The 19,894-nt window shown below is 33.5% G+C and overlaps 1 protein-coding gene across 8 annotated transcripts in view; it reads left to right on the forward strand.

The window, feature by feature from the left end:
• The first annotated feature begins 141 nt into the window (after positions 1–141).
• Positions 142–19,894, forward strand: part of LOC100373924 (uncharacterized) — a 144,356-nt gene continuing 124,603 nt past the window's right edge. For 6 of the 8 annotated variants that reach the window (XM_085495891.1, XM_085495888.1, XM_085495889.1 and 3 more), the window contains exon 1: positions 143–2,481. In XM_085495891.1, the coding sequence (XP_085352017.1) occupies positions 577–2,481 (1,905 nt within the window). In that variant the 5' untranslated portion in view covers positions 143–576. Of the gene's footprint in view, positions 2,482–19,894 lie in introns of all 8 variants that reach the window. The other 2 variants (XM_085495894.1, XM_085495892.1) reach the window with 2 other exon arrangements.

Raw genomic sequence — 19,894 nt, forward strand, 5'->3', positions numbered from 1 at the left:
ATACATAAACAAACGAACAAATATTAAATAAATAAATGTTACGGTGTAGTCTGGGTGTAGTATTTTTAGAACAAGAGAGTTACACAAAACGTTTGTTTACTTTTACATCCGGGCTATTTTAAGAGTTCTGAGGCCCACCCCCGTTGCGTGCGCACGTCGTTGTGTGCAGTAATGGCGGACGATCCTTGCTTCTGATTCACAGTGGCATAGTTTTCATCGGCGTATCGTCGAGCTTTGGGGGCCGCTAGCAAAACAACGCCAAATCGGAATCCGTGTAACTATCAAGAACGGCAGCGTTCGCTTAATATCGTTACAACGCTTGTTTTTTTTTCACCAGGTATGTGCCACTGTAAAAAGCCAACACCCTCCCAAGTAAAGTGCAAGGTGTAGATCGTGAATGTGTGTATGCAGATTTGAACTTACCCAAAATAGATCGGGAGCCCCCACTTCTCGTATTTGTTTTTAGAGCGAGATTGCTACTTACTGAACAGATAGTATAACCGGGCCTGTTATAAACGTATATTTGTTTATGATTTTGCGGCCTACAAGTAACTTTTGTCGCTATGTTGTTGTGACATGACGGAAAGAATTGACAACTACCGACCTCTGAAATCTCAAAACAGTGACTATATGCGGAAGTCGGACTTCACACGATCAGCTGATAGCACGGACGGACAGCGATCGGCGTATGCAAGGGGCGGATCAGATCAAGTCAAAATGACGAGGGATTATGAGAAAGCGCAAGCTGGTGGATATGCTGCTCACGCCGACGAGGAAGAACACCGTGTAACAAGACCGGAGATGAATTACCATGCCAAGACGGGCGCTAACGTTAGCAAGTTGAAGCACATGTTTATGTCGATGACGGATGAACCAGCTGCCGCGACTGGTGGTACAAAAGCAACTATACCTAGTAGCAGGGCTAGGAGTGGTAGTTGGGCTGCAAGTACCCAAGTTGGTCCTGCTGGACCAGTGGATTCTGTTCAAGATCGACCAAAGCGTGATAGTTACCACTCAGCTGATCCAAAACAGGAGACAAGAGTTGCCAGACACCATGTACATGTACAACAAGACACAAACCGTAATACCACTGTTCAGCAGCAAGGTGAAAATAAAGCAAGTCCAGAGGAATTGCCAGTTGATCTACGTGCCCGCTTTACTAGTGCTAGAGCTTTGTTTGAAAAAGTTACCAATAGTCCACCAATGAGGAAGAAAGCTTATGGTGCCAGCCCCCCAGCCAGTCCCCCAGTTACAAAGAAGCGATACACTGGATCAGCAGATGCGCAGCGGCCACACGAATTGTTTAATCGTTCTACTGCAACAAGAAGTGGATCATATGAAAATTTGAATCAGTCTAGGCATCCAAAAAAAGAAGTTGGTCCGGATTGGAAACCAACCAAACCAGTTACCATAATATCACCTGATCGGTATACCAGCATCACAGGTCTAACAATAACTGGTGAACCTGTAAAACAAACCGCTCCTATACAACCACCCCAAGTAGTCTCTACAGACACAACCACTGTCACCCAACCATCAAGCAAATCATATATTGAACCAAAATCAGCATCCTTGCCTGACAGGTACACGGGTGGTGGTGGTGTTGGCGGCTGGTCTCGTACACCGAAGCAGTCATCATATTCTCCATCAGAGATTATTTCATTGAATAAAAATGACCCGGATATTTACCCAGACTTTGACGATGACTCTAGTTCCATGAGTAAAGATGATACTTCAACTCCGGATACATCACCAAGCCGCAAACCGGGTCCACGGATTGATGCTTCTCAGGTTATTGCAAGTCATTTGCATATTTCGGAATCCAGTGCAACCTCTTCATCAGATTCCTCTCCAGCTCACAAACCCCAAGCGGTGACTACATACGTACCCAGAGACGCCCAGGGAGTACAGAAGCGCAGTTACGTACAAGTGCCTGATTTGCCGCCAACTCCACCGGATGATATGGATGTTGGACCATCTATGCCGACGGAGAATAGAGCATCAGTGGAGTGTTTAGTGAAAAGATTTCAAGGAAGTACAGAAAGTCTAGAGGAACCAGGTCCAAGTGGATCGGAAGTGACTGAACATTATATAGTTGTTAGAGAAAGTGACACACTTGAGTCAAAAAGAGAAATATCTAATGCATCTGAAGCTATTATCTTACGAGACAATAGACCTGAGATTCCATTATCTCCTGTGGGGGGCAGTGATATTGATTTGAAAGTGAGGAGAAAGTCGCTGGAAGAGGAGATGCATGTCCCAAAAGATACATATCAAACGGCCGATGCTGGGATGCGCTTTCCCAGATCTGATCCTTTCACTGAGGAGGTTGTGTCTCACGGTGTAAGGAGACCCAGTTATTCATCGGATGAGGAGCAAAGTGATGCAGCATCTGATTCCGCAGAGCCGAGTCGTAGCAGCAATGAAGAGTCATTTGACGAGGAGGATAATGGGAAGATAGAGGATGATTCACTGTTTCAGGTAAGAATTCTAAATTATACCCCTTTCCCTTTCTGTGAAGTATGTTGCTCTTCATTGTACAGGCCGTTCTGGTGCAACTAAATTATATGATTCTATTCCTGTTTAATCTCTCGTAAGGAAACTGATTGCTACATACAGTGTACGATGTAGAAGGCATAGTATTGCCAGACTTATTTGTCAAGATTTCCAATGAAATACTTGGGTACCCAGACTGTTACATTTACACTGTTCTCAGTTACACAAATTAGACGTTATAAACCTCCTAAGTTCATAACTGGTCTGTGTATAATCTAGCTTGCTAATTTATAAGCTACTTGGCTAATTTATAAGCTACTTGGCTAATTTATAAGCTAGTTGGCTAATTTATAAACTGACCAAATCATTGAATGTATAGTACATTGTTGACTTGTATACCTGGTGTTCAGATCTATTCAATGGAAACCCTGTGGTGAATGGCACCATTTCCTGATCATATTAAAAAATAGATAAAACAAATGTAAACAAATAAGATAGATAAATATTTAAACAATAGTAATTCCTGTGATAATTTTGCTTTGTTTATCTTTTGAAATCAAAGTTCCTCTTGCCAAATAAGGTGATTATTTGGCATGTGAAATGAAAACTGATAGCCTCTTTTATTATTCCTATCTATGTTTATTATTCTCAACTTCAACAAAATGTATTGTTAACTATTGTGTTCTCTGTACTTTGATACTCTCTGAAAAATGTCTGTCTGGATCCAACTTGGCCAGGACAGTGTTGAGAGATGGAACACTGCAGTATATATGGCAGAATATAAAATAACACTCTTCAAGTTAATGTTCATTCATTTTTGTAATAGTACCAATATTGAAATTTCATGTATATGCATGAAAATCAATTTTAATTGTCATAAAAACTATATTTTCCAGGAGGAGGGGGGTTTACTTTAATAAGTACCGGTACATGCAGATACATTGTAGTTAAATAATATTATAACAAAAAAGACTCAAAACAATATAATCTTTTTTTTTTATATTGTGTACCAATTTTTATTCATTTGTGAATATTAAACCCAATCCCGTGACTCCTTTTGACAGAAATTTGTACTTAATACTTCTATTGGTAATCAGTCAAGTATAACATAAAATATATTATAGAATTACTTAAAATTACCATGGCGATTCGTTCAAGTTAACGTTGTAATCCCTATAACTGTATCAAGTTATTACCACATATACTGATAATAAACTTAAGATATCAGTAATTATTGTCTTTCACTTACATTGTGGTTAATATTATGTCAAACTAGTGACCGCATACTGCACCTGTCCATACTTGGTTTGTTTGTTTTCTGAAATGTGTGTTTCCTCTTAAATCTGTGACTATGAGTGATTGCTGGTGGCAAAGGTTACATCACTGATCAGCAGTTCATGTGGTTTTAACCGCAGGAGAAGAAAGTAACAAAAACTGGGCAGAAAACTTAGGAATGCTTTCTTTCTTTCCTGTTATTTTGTTACCGGACACCAAATAATATTTCAACAAAGGTTTTAATGAGAGTCAGTGTGATTTTCAGACAACCTATTAAATTGAAATTGTTGTTAATTTGTAATCATAGGCACGATCAGATGCTGGGATTTGCTTGGTTAGTTTACACATTTGGGTAACTTTTTTTGCTCTGTTAGTAGCGCATACACTATCGGTGAATAACTTGTCATAGTAAGTCATGTTTTCAGATCAACTTCACACTAAATGCAATTTTTTGGTTTATGTGTACCTCTATTAGGAATGCGCTTCTAACAAATAATTTCAGTACCTGTAAGTTGATAATCATTAAGTTTAAAATGAGTTCCTGTGCTTAAAATATCGTCATACATAATTGCCATCCTGTGTACATGTATCTCTTTAACTTTAATTCTCCACATACATGTTTTAATGCAAACCTTTGACTTGGCCCTCAGTCCTAAAAATTAGTCACTATTTGACTTCAATGATTTTTGCTGTATTTACATTTAAGACATTTTTCAAACACAAAAATCAATTACATGACTTTCATTGTCCAAAATAATTATCAAAATGTGACTTTTTTAATAAAAATGGCATCACATCTAAATATACAAATTATAGATGAATATATCCTTAATTCATTGACATATATGTTGAATTTTCTATTACATTTTTGTGAGCAAACACTTGTTTATTCCCCCATTTACAATTTATTCAGAGTAAAAGAAATGCCAACGAAAAGATGTGTTTTTCTTTGTTTACATACATGTACGTATCACTCTTGAAATAAAGAAAAGTTCCCAGAAAAGTAATTAAATTGAAAAAAAATCAGTTTTGTTTGAGTAGTTTTTGAGGAGATTTCCAAAGTTTATACATCGACAAGTGTCACCATATACAACGCCAGCGTGTTGCCAATATGAAAACGTGCCCTATATTGACATTTACAATACCAATAACTAATAATATAGATTACTGGTTTTTTTAAATTTATCATTTATTTTTTGAATCATACATTCATACTATACAGGTACTGTAGTTTATAAATATGTACATTGAAAGTGCGGTGGAACAAACAAACAAACAATGTATTTTACATGTGTTGTGTATGTGTAGGAATCCCATATCGAACAAGATGTGCAACAAGGACCACCACCCTATAACTGAAGAGTTCCCATATTACACTTATTTAAAATAATAATAATGAATGTAGAATTATCAAGTGGTAAGGATGGAGAAGGAAAATAAATAAAAATTCTAAATTGATATTGTTTATACTGGTATACAATGTAATATGATCATATTTTAATTTAAAAAAATGTCTCTCCAAAAAAAATATTTTGACTCTCATATTCTGATATGAAATTATAAAATATGTTTGTGTTCAATGATGATGATTTTAGCAGGGCGATTATTTTAAATAGACACTTGTGACACAAAGAACATGTGGGTTAAAACATGTGAATGATGTTGTCATATTTAATGAGCTTGAACTTTGACCTAAATTTTCGTTAATAATTATTATTATAATTTTCCATGTCTAAAGGCTATAGATCATTATGAATGATGCCAGGTAATTGAATGTACATGTAGCAACCATCTTTGAAAGCTTCAATGTCCTACAAGCACACAGGCATGAGCAAAATAGATTATTTCGGTTCTCTGTAGCATCGGTGATCATATTCCATAGAGTTCCTTAAAAACTGTGTTTGAAAAATACAATAATTTTACACGTGATGTGGTTGCATGTATCTATTCACTGTTGTGTGACTTGGACAGCCATCATCGTTTTTTTTTGTTTTTCTCATAACAATGGGTTATTTGAATGGTAACTTTGTATTCATTTCAAAGTAGAAAATAAATTTACAGTATTTGAAATACGTATCTTGTAATAATATTAGTTGAGTGCCACTAACTGAATTTTTGTTTTTAGTCACTTGTGACGGTGTTATTAATGACACTTAATCTAATTTATTGTAATGAGATATATTGTTAAAATATGTAACCAGACGGACTAGTAATTAAATTGCCGAGTACTCAGCGATGTCCTTTCATGATATTTGCATTAATTTCATTGATTCATGCAAAGTAGGTACAAGAGAGAATATCTTTCAATATTTGAACATTAAGCATTAACTCGGTATACAAATAGCTGATGGGGTATTTTAATTTGGAGAGTAGGTCACTTTGAATTGGAGGTGGTATGATGCCGGGTGAGGCTAGGGAAATACAACAGGTATGGAAAATTCATTTTAATATGTTGTTTTATTCATGATTGAGGTATATATGTGTTTATAAGCTGACACATCACAACACTGAATTCATTTACATGTACAGTTGGTGATAATACTAAGAAACCACATTAAATTAAAGAATGTACGTTTTAGTGTCTATTTCCTGTTCAGAACACATTCCTCATTTCCCTTATCATAGCTGCTATAGTGATTAAATTGATGTTATCACGCTCATTTGTTTTAAATTCAATTTTTATTTTAGCATCATTGTTGTGCATGGTTTTATCATTTACTCTGATCGGGTATGTGGTTTGGATGTGTTTCAGATATAATCTCACCAGCCGTGATCATAAAAAATAAGAATTTAGCAAATAAACACAATGAAAATTCACAGCTCTCTAAACCTAAAACTAGAAACTACTTCAAGGACGGATATAATAATAAAATGATACATATTTGACAACAATGTTCTCTATACAACACAAACTTTATTATATAATTTTTTTATATATATGTTGAGAGATGTACTGTTAGCATTTAAAAAAATTAATAAATATCAAAAATAACCCATTGTTTTTAGGGGCATGTTATCATTAAAAAATGGAGCATGTGATATTGTGTCTTGAATTTTATGTTTAAGAAGAGAAATTCATGTATTGTACATGTTTTTAATTCATCATGTGGGATGGAATGAGTGTGACACTTTTAACATGTTCAAGCTATGTTATGGTGTCAATTCATTACTGCTGTATGCTTGTGTCATTAGTAGTTAGGTTCATATTGTAACTGAAACAATCAAATTGAAAATTTATTGTAACTTAGTTCATCTATAAGGCAACGCTATTTTTTTTCCTTTGTAGACATTTATTCTCAAAAAAAAATAAGCAAAATCCGCTTTCATCAAATACTGCCTTTGCTTTTTTAGTAGTTCATTAATTTTTTGTTTATGTACGATTGTATTGGAAATGTGCTTCTAATAGGGTAATGATATTTGTAAACATACTGTTGCATTGCTTTGTGATTATTGAGAAACAATGTACTCGTATGAAATCTCATTTAAAATAAAAAAAATATTCCATAGGCACACAAAGTTTACCAACCTGTACATTTGCATATCACTAAAATATATTGTAAGAGTGAATTAACTGCATGGATTTTAAAATTTGTACAAAAAATGTGAACTGGTATAACTGGTAAATATAAATATTAATTCTGCATATGACTAAACCAGAACAATTCATGACCTCCTTCTCCTCCCGCTGGCTATACGACACCTCCCAAAAGAATAACCAAAATTTAACTAAAAATAATTCACTCAACCAATTCAGGCCAATTTAAAACCCAGTAAATGTACAAGTAGTGTGTATATCAAAATACATTATAAATGGGGCGTTGAAATGTGGGCATTGTTTGTGTTTGGGTATAACCTTCCAACACCTATCACACGCACTAAAAACATATAATACTATATGCGTAGGTGACAACTCCCTCGCTTTAAATTTTTTTTTTTTTATATATTAACATTAGTATTCATATCAAAAATAATATACTATAATATTTTTCACTTTATGTCATCAACATAATTTTGAGATTTGAATAAATAGTTTCACAATAGAAACCATAAAAATTCAGACTTTTTCTTTCTTGAAATATTTTCAGATGACCCCATTTTTTTCAGCATCCCAATGACATTAATTAACCTGTGATACTTAAAATGAAACCATGAAAACCAACATATAATTATAACTTTCAATTTGGCCTGAACTTCCTCAAATGTTGAAATGTCAAATTGTAAAGTTGATATGATTTAATATTTTCATTGTAATAATAATTTAACAGATGTTATTGGAAGTAATACCATTATATTGTTTCAAAAAATTGGCAATCAATTTATTGTTCTAGTGGGTCAATGTTAATTATGTTGAATAATGAGGCTATTTCATTTTTATATGAACTCATCAAGTGGTTATGTGTGAAGATCTTTGATTATTATTTAATTTCATTTTATTTGTATTTACCAGCACTTTGTAGCTTTTATCTCGAATATTTTTAGCCGATAGATTGAAAGTAAAATGCAAAATAGTACTATAAGTCTCTTGTGTGTGTGTGTATGTGGGTGGGTTAGATAGATAGATGGTTTGTTACTGAACATTGATTTGAAATTGATTTGAGTTCAAAATAAATTCAGTGTTTCGTATTAGTAAAAGGCAGATAAAGTCTGTGGGAATAGTCTGTATGTCATCCAAGCGTAGTCTGGTCTAATTAAACTGAATCTAATTAGTGACCATGATAGGTTTCATTGAAACAAGGTTTCTACCACATATATATATTGCATTCCTTTGCTCAATATGTTTTCTACTAATTTGCATACTCATTTACATACTGATCTGCATATGGTATGAGCCAATGTTTGTGAGATTTACATTAAAGGGGAACCGCTCAATCCCATGGATTGCACCAAAGAATCATGGGACACTATTGTTTATGTTGTTTACAATGTTAATCTATCTTTTGTTATCCATTGTTATTTTAATCCAGAAAGTAAATTTGTTGTAAAATTAATTTTAACTGGAAGGTGCCCCTTTAACAATTTATATATTTACATACTTTTCTACATAGACATGGTAATTTACATCTCCATGACACCAGTGTTTGTTTACTAATTTGCATTGCATTTACATGCTAATTTACATATTTACTCACAATAATGTTTTCTTACTAATTTACATTACTGGTATATATTTACATACAAATTTACAGAGTACATATTGATTTGTTCAAATTTACTTATCAATTTATTGATATATTTACACACTGATTTCCTTTACATGGTAATTTTCTTATATCTGCATGGATTAGTGTCTGCTTACTAATTTGCATAATATTTACTAAACAGCTTACATGTAGAACTATCACTGTATTAGAAGTCAAATAACTGTGCTGTATTTTGCACGACATAGTTATCAACAATACTTCATGCTGTGTATTGTTGTGGGACGTCACCATTCATAGTCGAGATGAGATTTTCAACGCTCTTGACAATATGCTGCCAATCTCGGTGAAGTCAACCAATAACAGTATTGAAATGGACCATGGATGTGGAACAAATTGAGATACTTTGTAACACATTTTCTCTGTATGTGGTGTCTGCTGATACTACAGAGTTCATGCTCACTATGATACACTATCAGTCTTTTGTTTGTCATTGTTCTTATGAATATCTACCTCCGGAAAGTTGGTATATTTGGTATACTTGTCACTACTGTCCATTCCATGGATATTGTAATAAACTACATGATCACTGTATAGTTATCATAATTCAATTTTTCAGTCACATATTTATAGTGTCCAAAAAACATTTGTTCTTTCATCAAGAAAATGGGAGAAAAGTCATGCTTTAAATGTTATTTAATATAAATGAAAAAAAAACACATTTTTTTCATTTTAACATCTCATTTTTGCTCAGTGACAGAAATGTATACATATATTACAAGGTGTCAAAAAGTATATAAATTTTTAAAAGTTTTAGTGAGTTCAGTGACAAAATGTTTTTGCAATTATGGTCTATTATTTGACAGTTTGTCTCAAATATAAAAAAACAAAAACAGATTTACACTGAACACTTATACTGAAATAATCAATAGAAGACAGATGTTGACATCAAGTATTGTCACTCATATCTGCACTAATATGATTGAAAATACACATATATGTAAACATCAAAGATCTCATTACAAATATGGACAAGTTGGACCCCAGCTGGAAGTCCCAATGAATTATACTTTATATATTACCCCTGGACACCTGATTTGTCAGATTAAAATAACAACGTATGACCATATTGATATGATTTGTACTGATAATATTTGTTTTTGAAATATAAATGATCTATTGTATACATGTATTTGGATTGTGTTGTGCGTATATAACAGCCATGTCATGTTGAGGGTTCGCTTGTTTGTCTGCCATGCCGTGCTGACTATTTGTTGGTCTGCCATGCTGTGCTGGCTATAGTCTGCCATGCCGTGCTGGCCATTTGTTGGTCTGCCAAGCCGTGCTGGCCATTTGTTGGTCTGCCAAGCCGGATTTGAACACCCATCTGTGTTACAGAATACCATCACATACACTGTGTGTGTTTACAGGTTAAAGGTCAAGAGGCATTAGTTCTCGGCACAGTACGGTATCCCATATTTGGAATTTCAGTTTTTGTCACAGTTCAGCATAGTTCCTTGTCTGGCCCGTATTTGACGTTTACAATTGTGTCAAACACTGCTAGTTTGCATATATCGTTAACACGGAATGAAAGCTATAAATTGCATGATTTGTTAAATCTTAGGTAAATTTTGTTCTTTCCATGATTTGCAAAACTAGCAACTATGCGTCTCTTGCGAAATTCCAATTGTTGACAGTATGTCATACAGTATAGGTGACGTGATTATCGCTAGAATCGCACACATGCCGTAAATGCCCCAAACTGTTATCAGGGCTTTTTTGTGCGTGTGCTGCTAATAGCGCAAATACGACACTCAACTGATGCAAAACCTACAACCATTATATTCAGATTTAGAGATGTGACAATTGTGACAATAACTGAAATTGTAATTAATTTCTTTACAATTCTTGTTTACACTGACAATCACTCATGTTAGAGTGAGTACGGTAGTCTCTCCTCACTACCTCACGAATGCAGGCTGTGTTGCATGCTCCAATTGGTTTCATAGTAATTGGAATACTTGGAACACCTGTGACTTCCCCCACAGATAATGTGTAGATGGTTGTTTATGCTATCACTCGGTGATCTTTCACACCTCCTATTGGTAGGCTCTTACAGAAAGAGACGGAATAACACATTAGTGACCCTACATTGTACAGGGTTCGTATCGTTGGGAAAATCCTTTGAAAGTCTTTGGATTTGTTGAAATCTGGAAAGTTTTTATGTTGTCTTTAAATTACAGGAAAAATAAAAAAAATTTGGAAAAGTCTTTTCTTCATAGTTATTAATTCATTTTAGAAAGGCCTGTTAACTCTGTACACATATGAACTGCTACTTTTAACTTTAATGATGATGTTGGCCTGAATTAAGGGTCAAAGTATCTTGGGGGGAGATGCAACAAAGTTTTGGGAAAAAGTCTGGAAAAGTCTTGGAAACCATTTGGCTTTTGATGCTATGGACCCTGTTATATTGCCAGACCTTTTTGAACCTGTTGGAATTTCTAAATGAAAATTTATGTTTTGCCAGTTAGATTGTAAAGTTTGTCGCCATGACAATTCAACCAGACTTTAGCCACAGTGATATCTGTGGATACCTATTGCATACATGTGCATTGTATCTGGTCATGGTTATTTAATTTTCGTCGCTTAGAATTAGAATTATCTGGCAAATCAATGGTGTTAATAAGAACAAAATTTGTTGAGGGGATCAGCTGCAGTGTAATATTGACAACATTTTGTGAGTCATGTTGTATTTTGGAAAATACTGTAAAATACTTCATTTTGGCTGGAATTAATTTTTGCTGAAAAGACTTTTTGGGTGTTTTGTATGCAATTTATTTTATTTTCACTAAATAATTTCTTAAGCGAAAATTAATTCCAAGTGAAAATAAAGTATTTTACAATAAAAGCTGTTTAAACTGTACATGTAGCTATCGATTTTATGTTCTCCATTACATTTTATAAGGAGAGTTAATCCACAAATCTACCGTTCTGTTTACTTGGGAGTTAAAACACTTGAAATAACCTAGTGTGTATGTATGATATATTTTGGGGGAGGTCATCATATTACAGTGTATTTACAGTGATTTTTTTTCTCTAATAAAAAACACTTATTTCGTGATAGGTACATTTTTCACTAACTGAATACTTCAATGGTGTCTTCAGGAAGCGAGTTACAGTAATGTGCATGAAAATTAGTCTCCACAATTGCCCTCTAATTATTCAAATATCAGGCAGCAAATCTAGATTTACCATATTTTATCTGCGTAGGATTGATAACCGCTCTCATGTGTTCTGTTTATATTGCATCAAATAAAATTTTATAAAAAATAACTTGGCTCTATTATGGGATACCCATAGTGTCAATAGTGTCAGAGGCTTTCCTATCTCTCAGTGCTTTGATGTGCTTTCTCTTGTTAGTCCATACTATAGGTACCTGTTAATTAATGTTGTTGACATTAAATTGGCCTGACTGACCTGATTGCTTGTACCTGTATATAAACACAATTTATTCAGGACTAGCAGTCATCAGCCCTGTAACATGTATCAGTAAACTTTGTATACTGTGGAATACTTTATTTTCGCTGGAATTAATTTTCGCTGAAAAGGCTTTTTGGGCGTTTTGCTTGGAATTTATTTTCACTGATTTTTGATGAGATTAATGTGAAATATAGGAAAAAAAGTATATTCGCTGGATTTTATTTTTTATTAGCGAAAATAGCGAAAATAAATTCCAAGCGAAAATAAAGTATTCTACAGTAGATGGATTCACAGGTGAATTCAGCTTAACTACCATAAGCCTGAATTACCAAGCTTTTTTAGCCTGAAATATGTGATTTTTTTCTCTGTGATAGTCTGTCTGTGTGTCCTAGTGCTATATATAATCGGGTGGGGTTCTGTTGAGTGCATTCTCGTAGGGACTCTTACATAGTTATTTGACGACACAAAGCAGCCTGCAATGAACGCATTTACTTGAATAAACCGGTAGTTCAGTAACCTTTTTTCAGCTATTCACTGCTCAGTATATTTCCTGGCAAGGTCTCCATTGTTCGTATTATTCCTGTTTTTAATATAAATACAATATAAAATACCATTATTCACTTTTTAAGTATGCAGGTCACAGTGGCGTTTTATTTTCTGTATTGGCAATTTGACAATAACGCCCAGATCCCTGTTCATACATGTATATATATTCGGTAGTACTACCAAACATGCTGACAGTCTACGATTTCACTTTTATATTCATATCTGTTATTGTGTGTTTTGATAGAAGGAAATCGCCCAAAAAATATACTAATTACTGATATTGTTTGACGGTTTTTGTGTAACTTAACGTGTAGCGATTTAAAAATTACGATTAAATGACACTATTTTTAAACCTACATGCAATTCAATAATTAAGTCATCCCAATCCTTCAAAAAATAAATTATAACATGGAAGTATTTTCTATATCCAAATTAATTAGGAAATAACGTCATATAACTCATTTTGAAATGTTTATTATAAATGAGTTTTTGTTGTAAATTTACTAGCAGCGACTATTATAATTAATATTAGTGCATATTGGAAATTGAGGAGGCATGTTGGAATGGAGCATACAAAGGGCATTGTTATTAATAGAGATGTAATTACTCTAATGCTGTCAAATTTAATAGGCAAGAAATACACTTGGGATGGAATATGTTTTATGAGTCTCCAGACAGTGCTTTTTATCTTTTCTCCGTTTCATCTCAAAACTGAGATGTACTGAGGTCAGTACCTCAGTTCCTGTTTTTTTCTAAACAGCTCTTTCAGTAGAAACTTTTGTTTGATTTCAAGGTTTCAAACTGTTAAGATGCACTGATGCATACACATGCAGTTTTTACTTTTTTCAATGAAATGCACAAATTTGACTAGTTGACCAGAATCAGGCAGTTGGCATGTAAGTATGAGACATGCTGACTGACTATGATTGTATCGGTTAACAAAATTTGACCAGTTGTTTGTACCATTCATTCGTCAACGTTTCTTATTTACAAACATGACAATCTATGTTTAAAATCTAAAATTAAAATGCTACATTGAATATTCAAAATTTTCTATATTTTTCTCAGTAAAAGGATTACATCAAAATATAAAAAAAATTAAAATAAACTTTGGTGGAGTTTCTATCCTTGGTTCAGTAATAGTGTAATTTTACAGTAGCAAAAAGAATATGTTGGCTGCCATTTTGAATTTAAAAATCTTTATTCCCCTAGTTGTTCATGAAATAATCATGAAATTTGAGAAACAGAATTTGCACACTGATGTACATTTTGTATGATTTGTGTCATCATGGTATAATCTGTAGTTCGTGACTTTTATGACTTGGCAACAACAGCCAAAGAAATTTTAAAAATTATTTAATTTCTGAGAAAACATCAGGAACTGTCATAGACTCAACAGGTCATTCACTCAATGAAGCTTAGAAACAAGAACTCCAGACTGATCTACCATAGCCCAGTGTGACGACTTCAGTCTGCATGTACAATTGATGATTGTATGAGATATGTCGCCATTCTGACTACATCATGATAAAAGGAACTAAAAATTACTCACTAAATTGTAACCTTCATACTTCACCATATTGCTAATATGATGGAGAATTTCATATTTTGTATATTAACTGAATACCATATCAAATATTGACAGAAAGTGATAGCGAATACATCTGTGCTGGCAAAACTATGTTTGATTATTTTAAAGTTAATTTATTTTCATGATGTTTCAGTCTTTGTACTGTATTCTCTCTATTAGTATTGCCTATGCTTACATAAATGACAAAGACATGTTTACAGTCAAAATACAAAATGTAAGTAATATTTTAAAGCGAGAGGGTTGTCATCTGCGCACACGCGGGAATTGAGTTCCAAGCTACGATAACAACACGCGCTAAAAATGCAAAGGCTCATGGGTAGACGCTTGTTTCTAAACAATGACACGCTATGGCCATCTGACACATGCGCAGGTGACGACTCCCCCGCTTTAATGATCCAGCAATGCAGTACACTTTTTGTTCACATGTACATGTAAATGAGCTTCTAGTAAAGACATGCTTCTACTAAAGCAAATACAGTGCTTAGCGTGGAGGGATATTCTGAATGTTATGTTCCACATACTTGTCAAATATTATTGCTGTGATTCTTCCTGTAAACTACAATAATATGAGGTTGTTACGAGGATACTGCAAAGTATGCACAAAGACAGTACAATAGTAGTATTGGTCGGCACGCAACGGAGGTCGATGCAACTGCATACTGTCAGAGGCAGCCATGTTTGTTTTGTTATTATTAGAGGACATTTAATTATTTGGAATTATTCCATATTTGGAATTCGCGTTTCCTAATATGGTACTGGTAGGATGCAATACCACAAAATTACGGCATGTTGTAACTTATGGCGTTACAATGACAGATGTATAATAATAATATTTGTTAAATCATTATTGACTCTTATTACTGGTATTCAGATCATATTGTTTTTCATCTTACATTATTCAGTTCTGGTATTTCTGTGAAATATACCATAAGATCTGTATTAAAAAGCTGAACCCATTCTTTTTTAGCAATTGAGATCTAAAATTCACCATTTCTGTTTAGTATTGTAGATTTTAAACGCTGCAACAATTGTTTCAACGACTGGTTTGTAAATCATGGGTGTTTAGGAATTTGTCATAGTTTTTTGAGGAATGTGTAGTGTTTATTCAAGATAAGGGAATGTCAGAGTTACAAGTTTTGAATTCGTTTTGATATGACAATGCTACTGTGTAATGTTACCTGTAATCTGGAACAAGACAACTACCAATCAACTTCTGTTGACATGTTAGCCTCAACAAGAGATTCAGTAAATGTTCCTGACTGATTTTTCAAATCTGGTTTTGTGAATGTGCTTATGTACTGTGATAGTAACGACTACCGGTATCAGATGTACATGTATTCGCCATTGCATGCAGATTTAACCTACATGTAACTTTATTAATTCTATTTAAAATCAAGCATGTATCAGCTGTCAACCATTAAATGGTAACCATGGATACAAATAAACTGACAATTTTTATGATTATATTTTGTTCTGACTGCCTATGGTGTCTGTGCTACATACAATGTATGACTGAAGTACCATTTCTCAATAGCTAAGAATGGATCAAGTGGAAAAAAGGCCAGCCAGGTTAACAATTTTGTGCTCAACAAGGGGACTTAAAATCAGATACGAGTATTGTCAGTTCAACCTGTCTTAATCTGACAAATCTAAGACTGTTCGTAATGTTTTTATTTGACATGTACCTGTTTGTACTCCACTTTCAAACCTACATTTACTTTAGTTTAAACTTTGCCCTGTAATGAATCCTTCTTATTGAATGATTCCTACATCCCTCCTCGTCATTGTTTTTAAATACTGATGCAAGACAAACAAATATATTTGTGTAAAAGTCTTGTTAAAAAAAAACTTGCATTAAATTTGCGCTATTCATAAAGCTTTATGTGTGAGTACAATACATGTATTTTACACAGTGATTTTGGTTTTATTGTCCTCCCACCTTTATAGTTGTGGAGCCTTTAATAGAGATTCAGTAAAGCTAGTCGCAGATAATAATAATATGCATAGTTTAAATTTGCATAACAATATGATATGTTGATTAGCTCATTGCATTTATTATTATGTTGATTGAGGTGTATTGTTTAACAGTACCCCTATTTGACAATACTTTAGGGAGCTGAAAACTCATAAACTGCACCAAGCCATCATGCTCACACCCATCTACTGTAAATTACCAGTAATCTAATTCACCTAAAGGACGATTTCGCATTGTCACAAACGCTCAGAAAACATTTTTTTTGTGTGTGTTTTTTTTTTTTGGGGGGGGGGGGGTACCTGATAAATTTTGCTGAACTTCAATATTGCACTTATACATATAGATATTTAATTTGAAAATATATGAACACATGAACATTATAGAACATATAAAGCACAAACAATATTGAAATATACATAATCAGTTAAAATCAACAATGCAGCAAAAGCTGTCAAGTAGCGTGTCAAATATGGGACACCAACAAACGACTGACGTTGGACGCTCGCGCATCAACTTCAAAATCGCCTAAAATCAGGATGATTTCGCACTATTAAGATTTTGTTCAGGGAAGGTGGTTCAGATTTAAACTTAAAAAATATGCTTTTTGAGCTTCTACAGCAATGCAAGACGGTACTGTTTCTAGATAGAGCTAGTTTTGCAAGATCCTTATTTTAACACTTTAACAGCCTTTGACTGTATCTGTTATTGACACCAATCAATGCATTGCCTATCAACGTGTTAAGCGTTTTCTTAATATAATCCATCCTACTGAATGCCTGTGGTCAAATAACTTGACTTGTTAAGTAGTAAATTTCATTTAGAAAGAAACATTCAGCTTAAAAGCTGATGGTTTATTACCACCAAGGCAGCTTTATTTTCATTTTTCTACTGGCATTATGGGATACTAAACAATGTTATCCAGACTTAATGATGCCTTTGAATACAGGCATGTGACATTCAGATAATATTTGCCTGCAGCTATAATAACGTAATAAAAACATTTAGTCTGGTTATATTAGTCTCATGTATTTTGAGGTTATTTCTGGAATACTGTAATATATCATTTGGGGAGGTATAAAGATTCTCTTGACAGATATGATCCTTTACTGTCCGAGTGCATTTTTCACAGTATTTTTTGTCTTAAATTTATTATTAATCATTGTACATCAAATTCTGCTTGTAGTCACAGTTTATTGAAATAACAGCATGTGCAAGTGAATACCGTTTTACGAGATTTGTGTCAGCGCAGAATGTCTGTTCAGTGACGTGTCGTGTTTGTTTTTGCAGACAACGCAGAATTCTGATGTTGTCGTTGCCAGATGTGGAATAATACCTAATATATGTGTATACATGTACTATTTATAAATATATATAAGTTAAAGGGTGGTAAACGTCGCTCTGCGCATGTGCGACATTTATGTTGATAAACATTGATTTTCCCACAATTCAGTGCGAGTATATAATGCAATCACAAGTACGAACTCTGCCCTTGGCACCACTTGCACTAATCACCACTGACGACTCCTTCGATTACTTAAAATCACCAAAATAACAAAACAAATTTAAGCTTGGTAACTTCTCGGTTTGCACTAGTTGGTGTGCGTAACAGTCAAAATCGCCATCTTTGTTTATATGAGACCAATATCTGCCGCATGAGTGGCGCTACCACCCTTTATAGTTTGTGAATTTTAAGACCTGATTGATTAATAAAAAGATAAGTAGCCCACTTAAACTCCCTAATCTGTCTTAATTATTATAATTCATATCATCTCTTCACCTGATCATTATTTCTAATATCCTATTGTTTGAACGTAATTACACTTTACTGTAATAATTCATAACTCTTTGACATATTCTATATTTTGTGACAATTTTGTGAGTAATTTGACTGATGTTGTAGTGGCAAGGTACTTTTAAGTAGTATCTATCTCTCTCAAAACTGACAAATCATAATTTATACATTGTTGTAAACCGTTAAATGTTCATTTCTACTTATAATTTTTTTTTAAATTGTTAAAAATTACCTATATTACTTCTACTAGCACTTAAAACTGTAATAATTGCCCTTCAGTATCCACATAATTGTAGAACATAGAATATAGTGGATAACCATACTATTTCCCATCAAGTGAGCTGGCCTATGTGCCTCACTACTATCTGTTTACCCACCTTATTTATGATCTGATAAAGCACAACCTTTGACACTCAGTCATAAAGATAATAACAGATCACCATGGTTATATAATATCAACAAAGTACAACCTGTGTACACCAAACAGAAAATAAAAAATATATATATTATTGAAATGAAAAATTATATTTAGTAACCACATTGTTTATGTGGTTATTTATTATTGCTGATTTTTCAATCAATACCCCGGTAAATGAAATTCAATTCTGTATGAAAATAAAAATGATATTCTAATTAAATCAGAACCTTACTCAAGGTACTGATACTGAAATACTTAACCATGAAAAACTAAAACTGACGTAAATATTATTAATATTTTATTCATGATTTTTTTTTTCTACACAAAAAATTTCCCGGCCATTTGTCTTCTCACTTCTCGTACGACATCATTATTCTATTCAATGTTCAGGGAAGTAAAATTTTCCAATTGAAAACTGAAACATGTTAATGTTCCTTGTAAATGTATTGTTAAGGATACCGGGAAGTAACCAAAAGCAGAAACATGTGGTTTATGTGTCTTTTCATTCATGGATTCCTTGTGTTCTCATAATGATTCACGTCTGAGTCAATCCTTTGAAAATCAGATAGTGACTTTATCCTTTCTATTTTATATGACTCAGACTTGCAAACCAAAAACGATAATGGTGAAGGACTCAGTGAGACTGACCTATATAAAGTATTCAATTTTAATCATGCTATCGACTTCTGTTAAATAAAAATTATTGACGACGTAGAGGAAATGTTACACAACCACAAAAAACAATTTCCGGATTTAGAAACAACAGATGCAGTAAAGAATTTTGTTTTTCAAATTTCCTGTTCATAAATTATACAAAACTGGTTGGGTGTTGGGTTTCTTTTTGATGCTCCATGTATTTCACATAAGAATTGGTATTACATTTTTTAATTTATAAAAAAAAATAGAATAGGTTCTCAATAAAAATGTCAAATGATGACATAATGTTGTTGTGTTGATTGAAGTCTAGATTCATGAGTAAATGGAGCATTAATTTAAATTAAAGCAGGTATTTGACGTTTGACCAAGTTTATAAGTTCTGAAAGATTTGATAACAAATATCATCTGCTACAATCTTGTATTGATCCACATTTTCACAGCAGGCGATTAAAAACAGTTTATGCATCCTGTTTGATATAATATGTCAGTAACATCCTGGTGTCCTTTTTTGTTGTCATCCTGGTGT

Source organism: Saccoglossus kowalevskii, chromosome 22 (genome assembly GCF_978046115.1).
Source record: "Saccoglossus kowalevskii chromosome 22, keSacKowa6.1, whole genome shotgun sequence".
Classification (NCBI taxonomy): domain Eukaryota; kingdom Metazoa; phylum Hemichordata; class Enteropneusta; family Harrimaniidae; genus Saccoglossus; species Saccoglossus kowalevskii.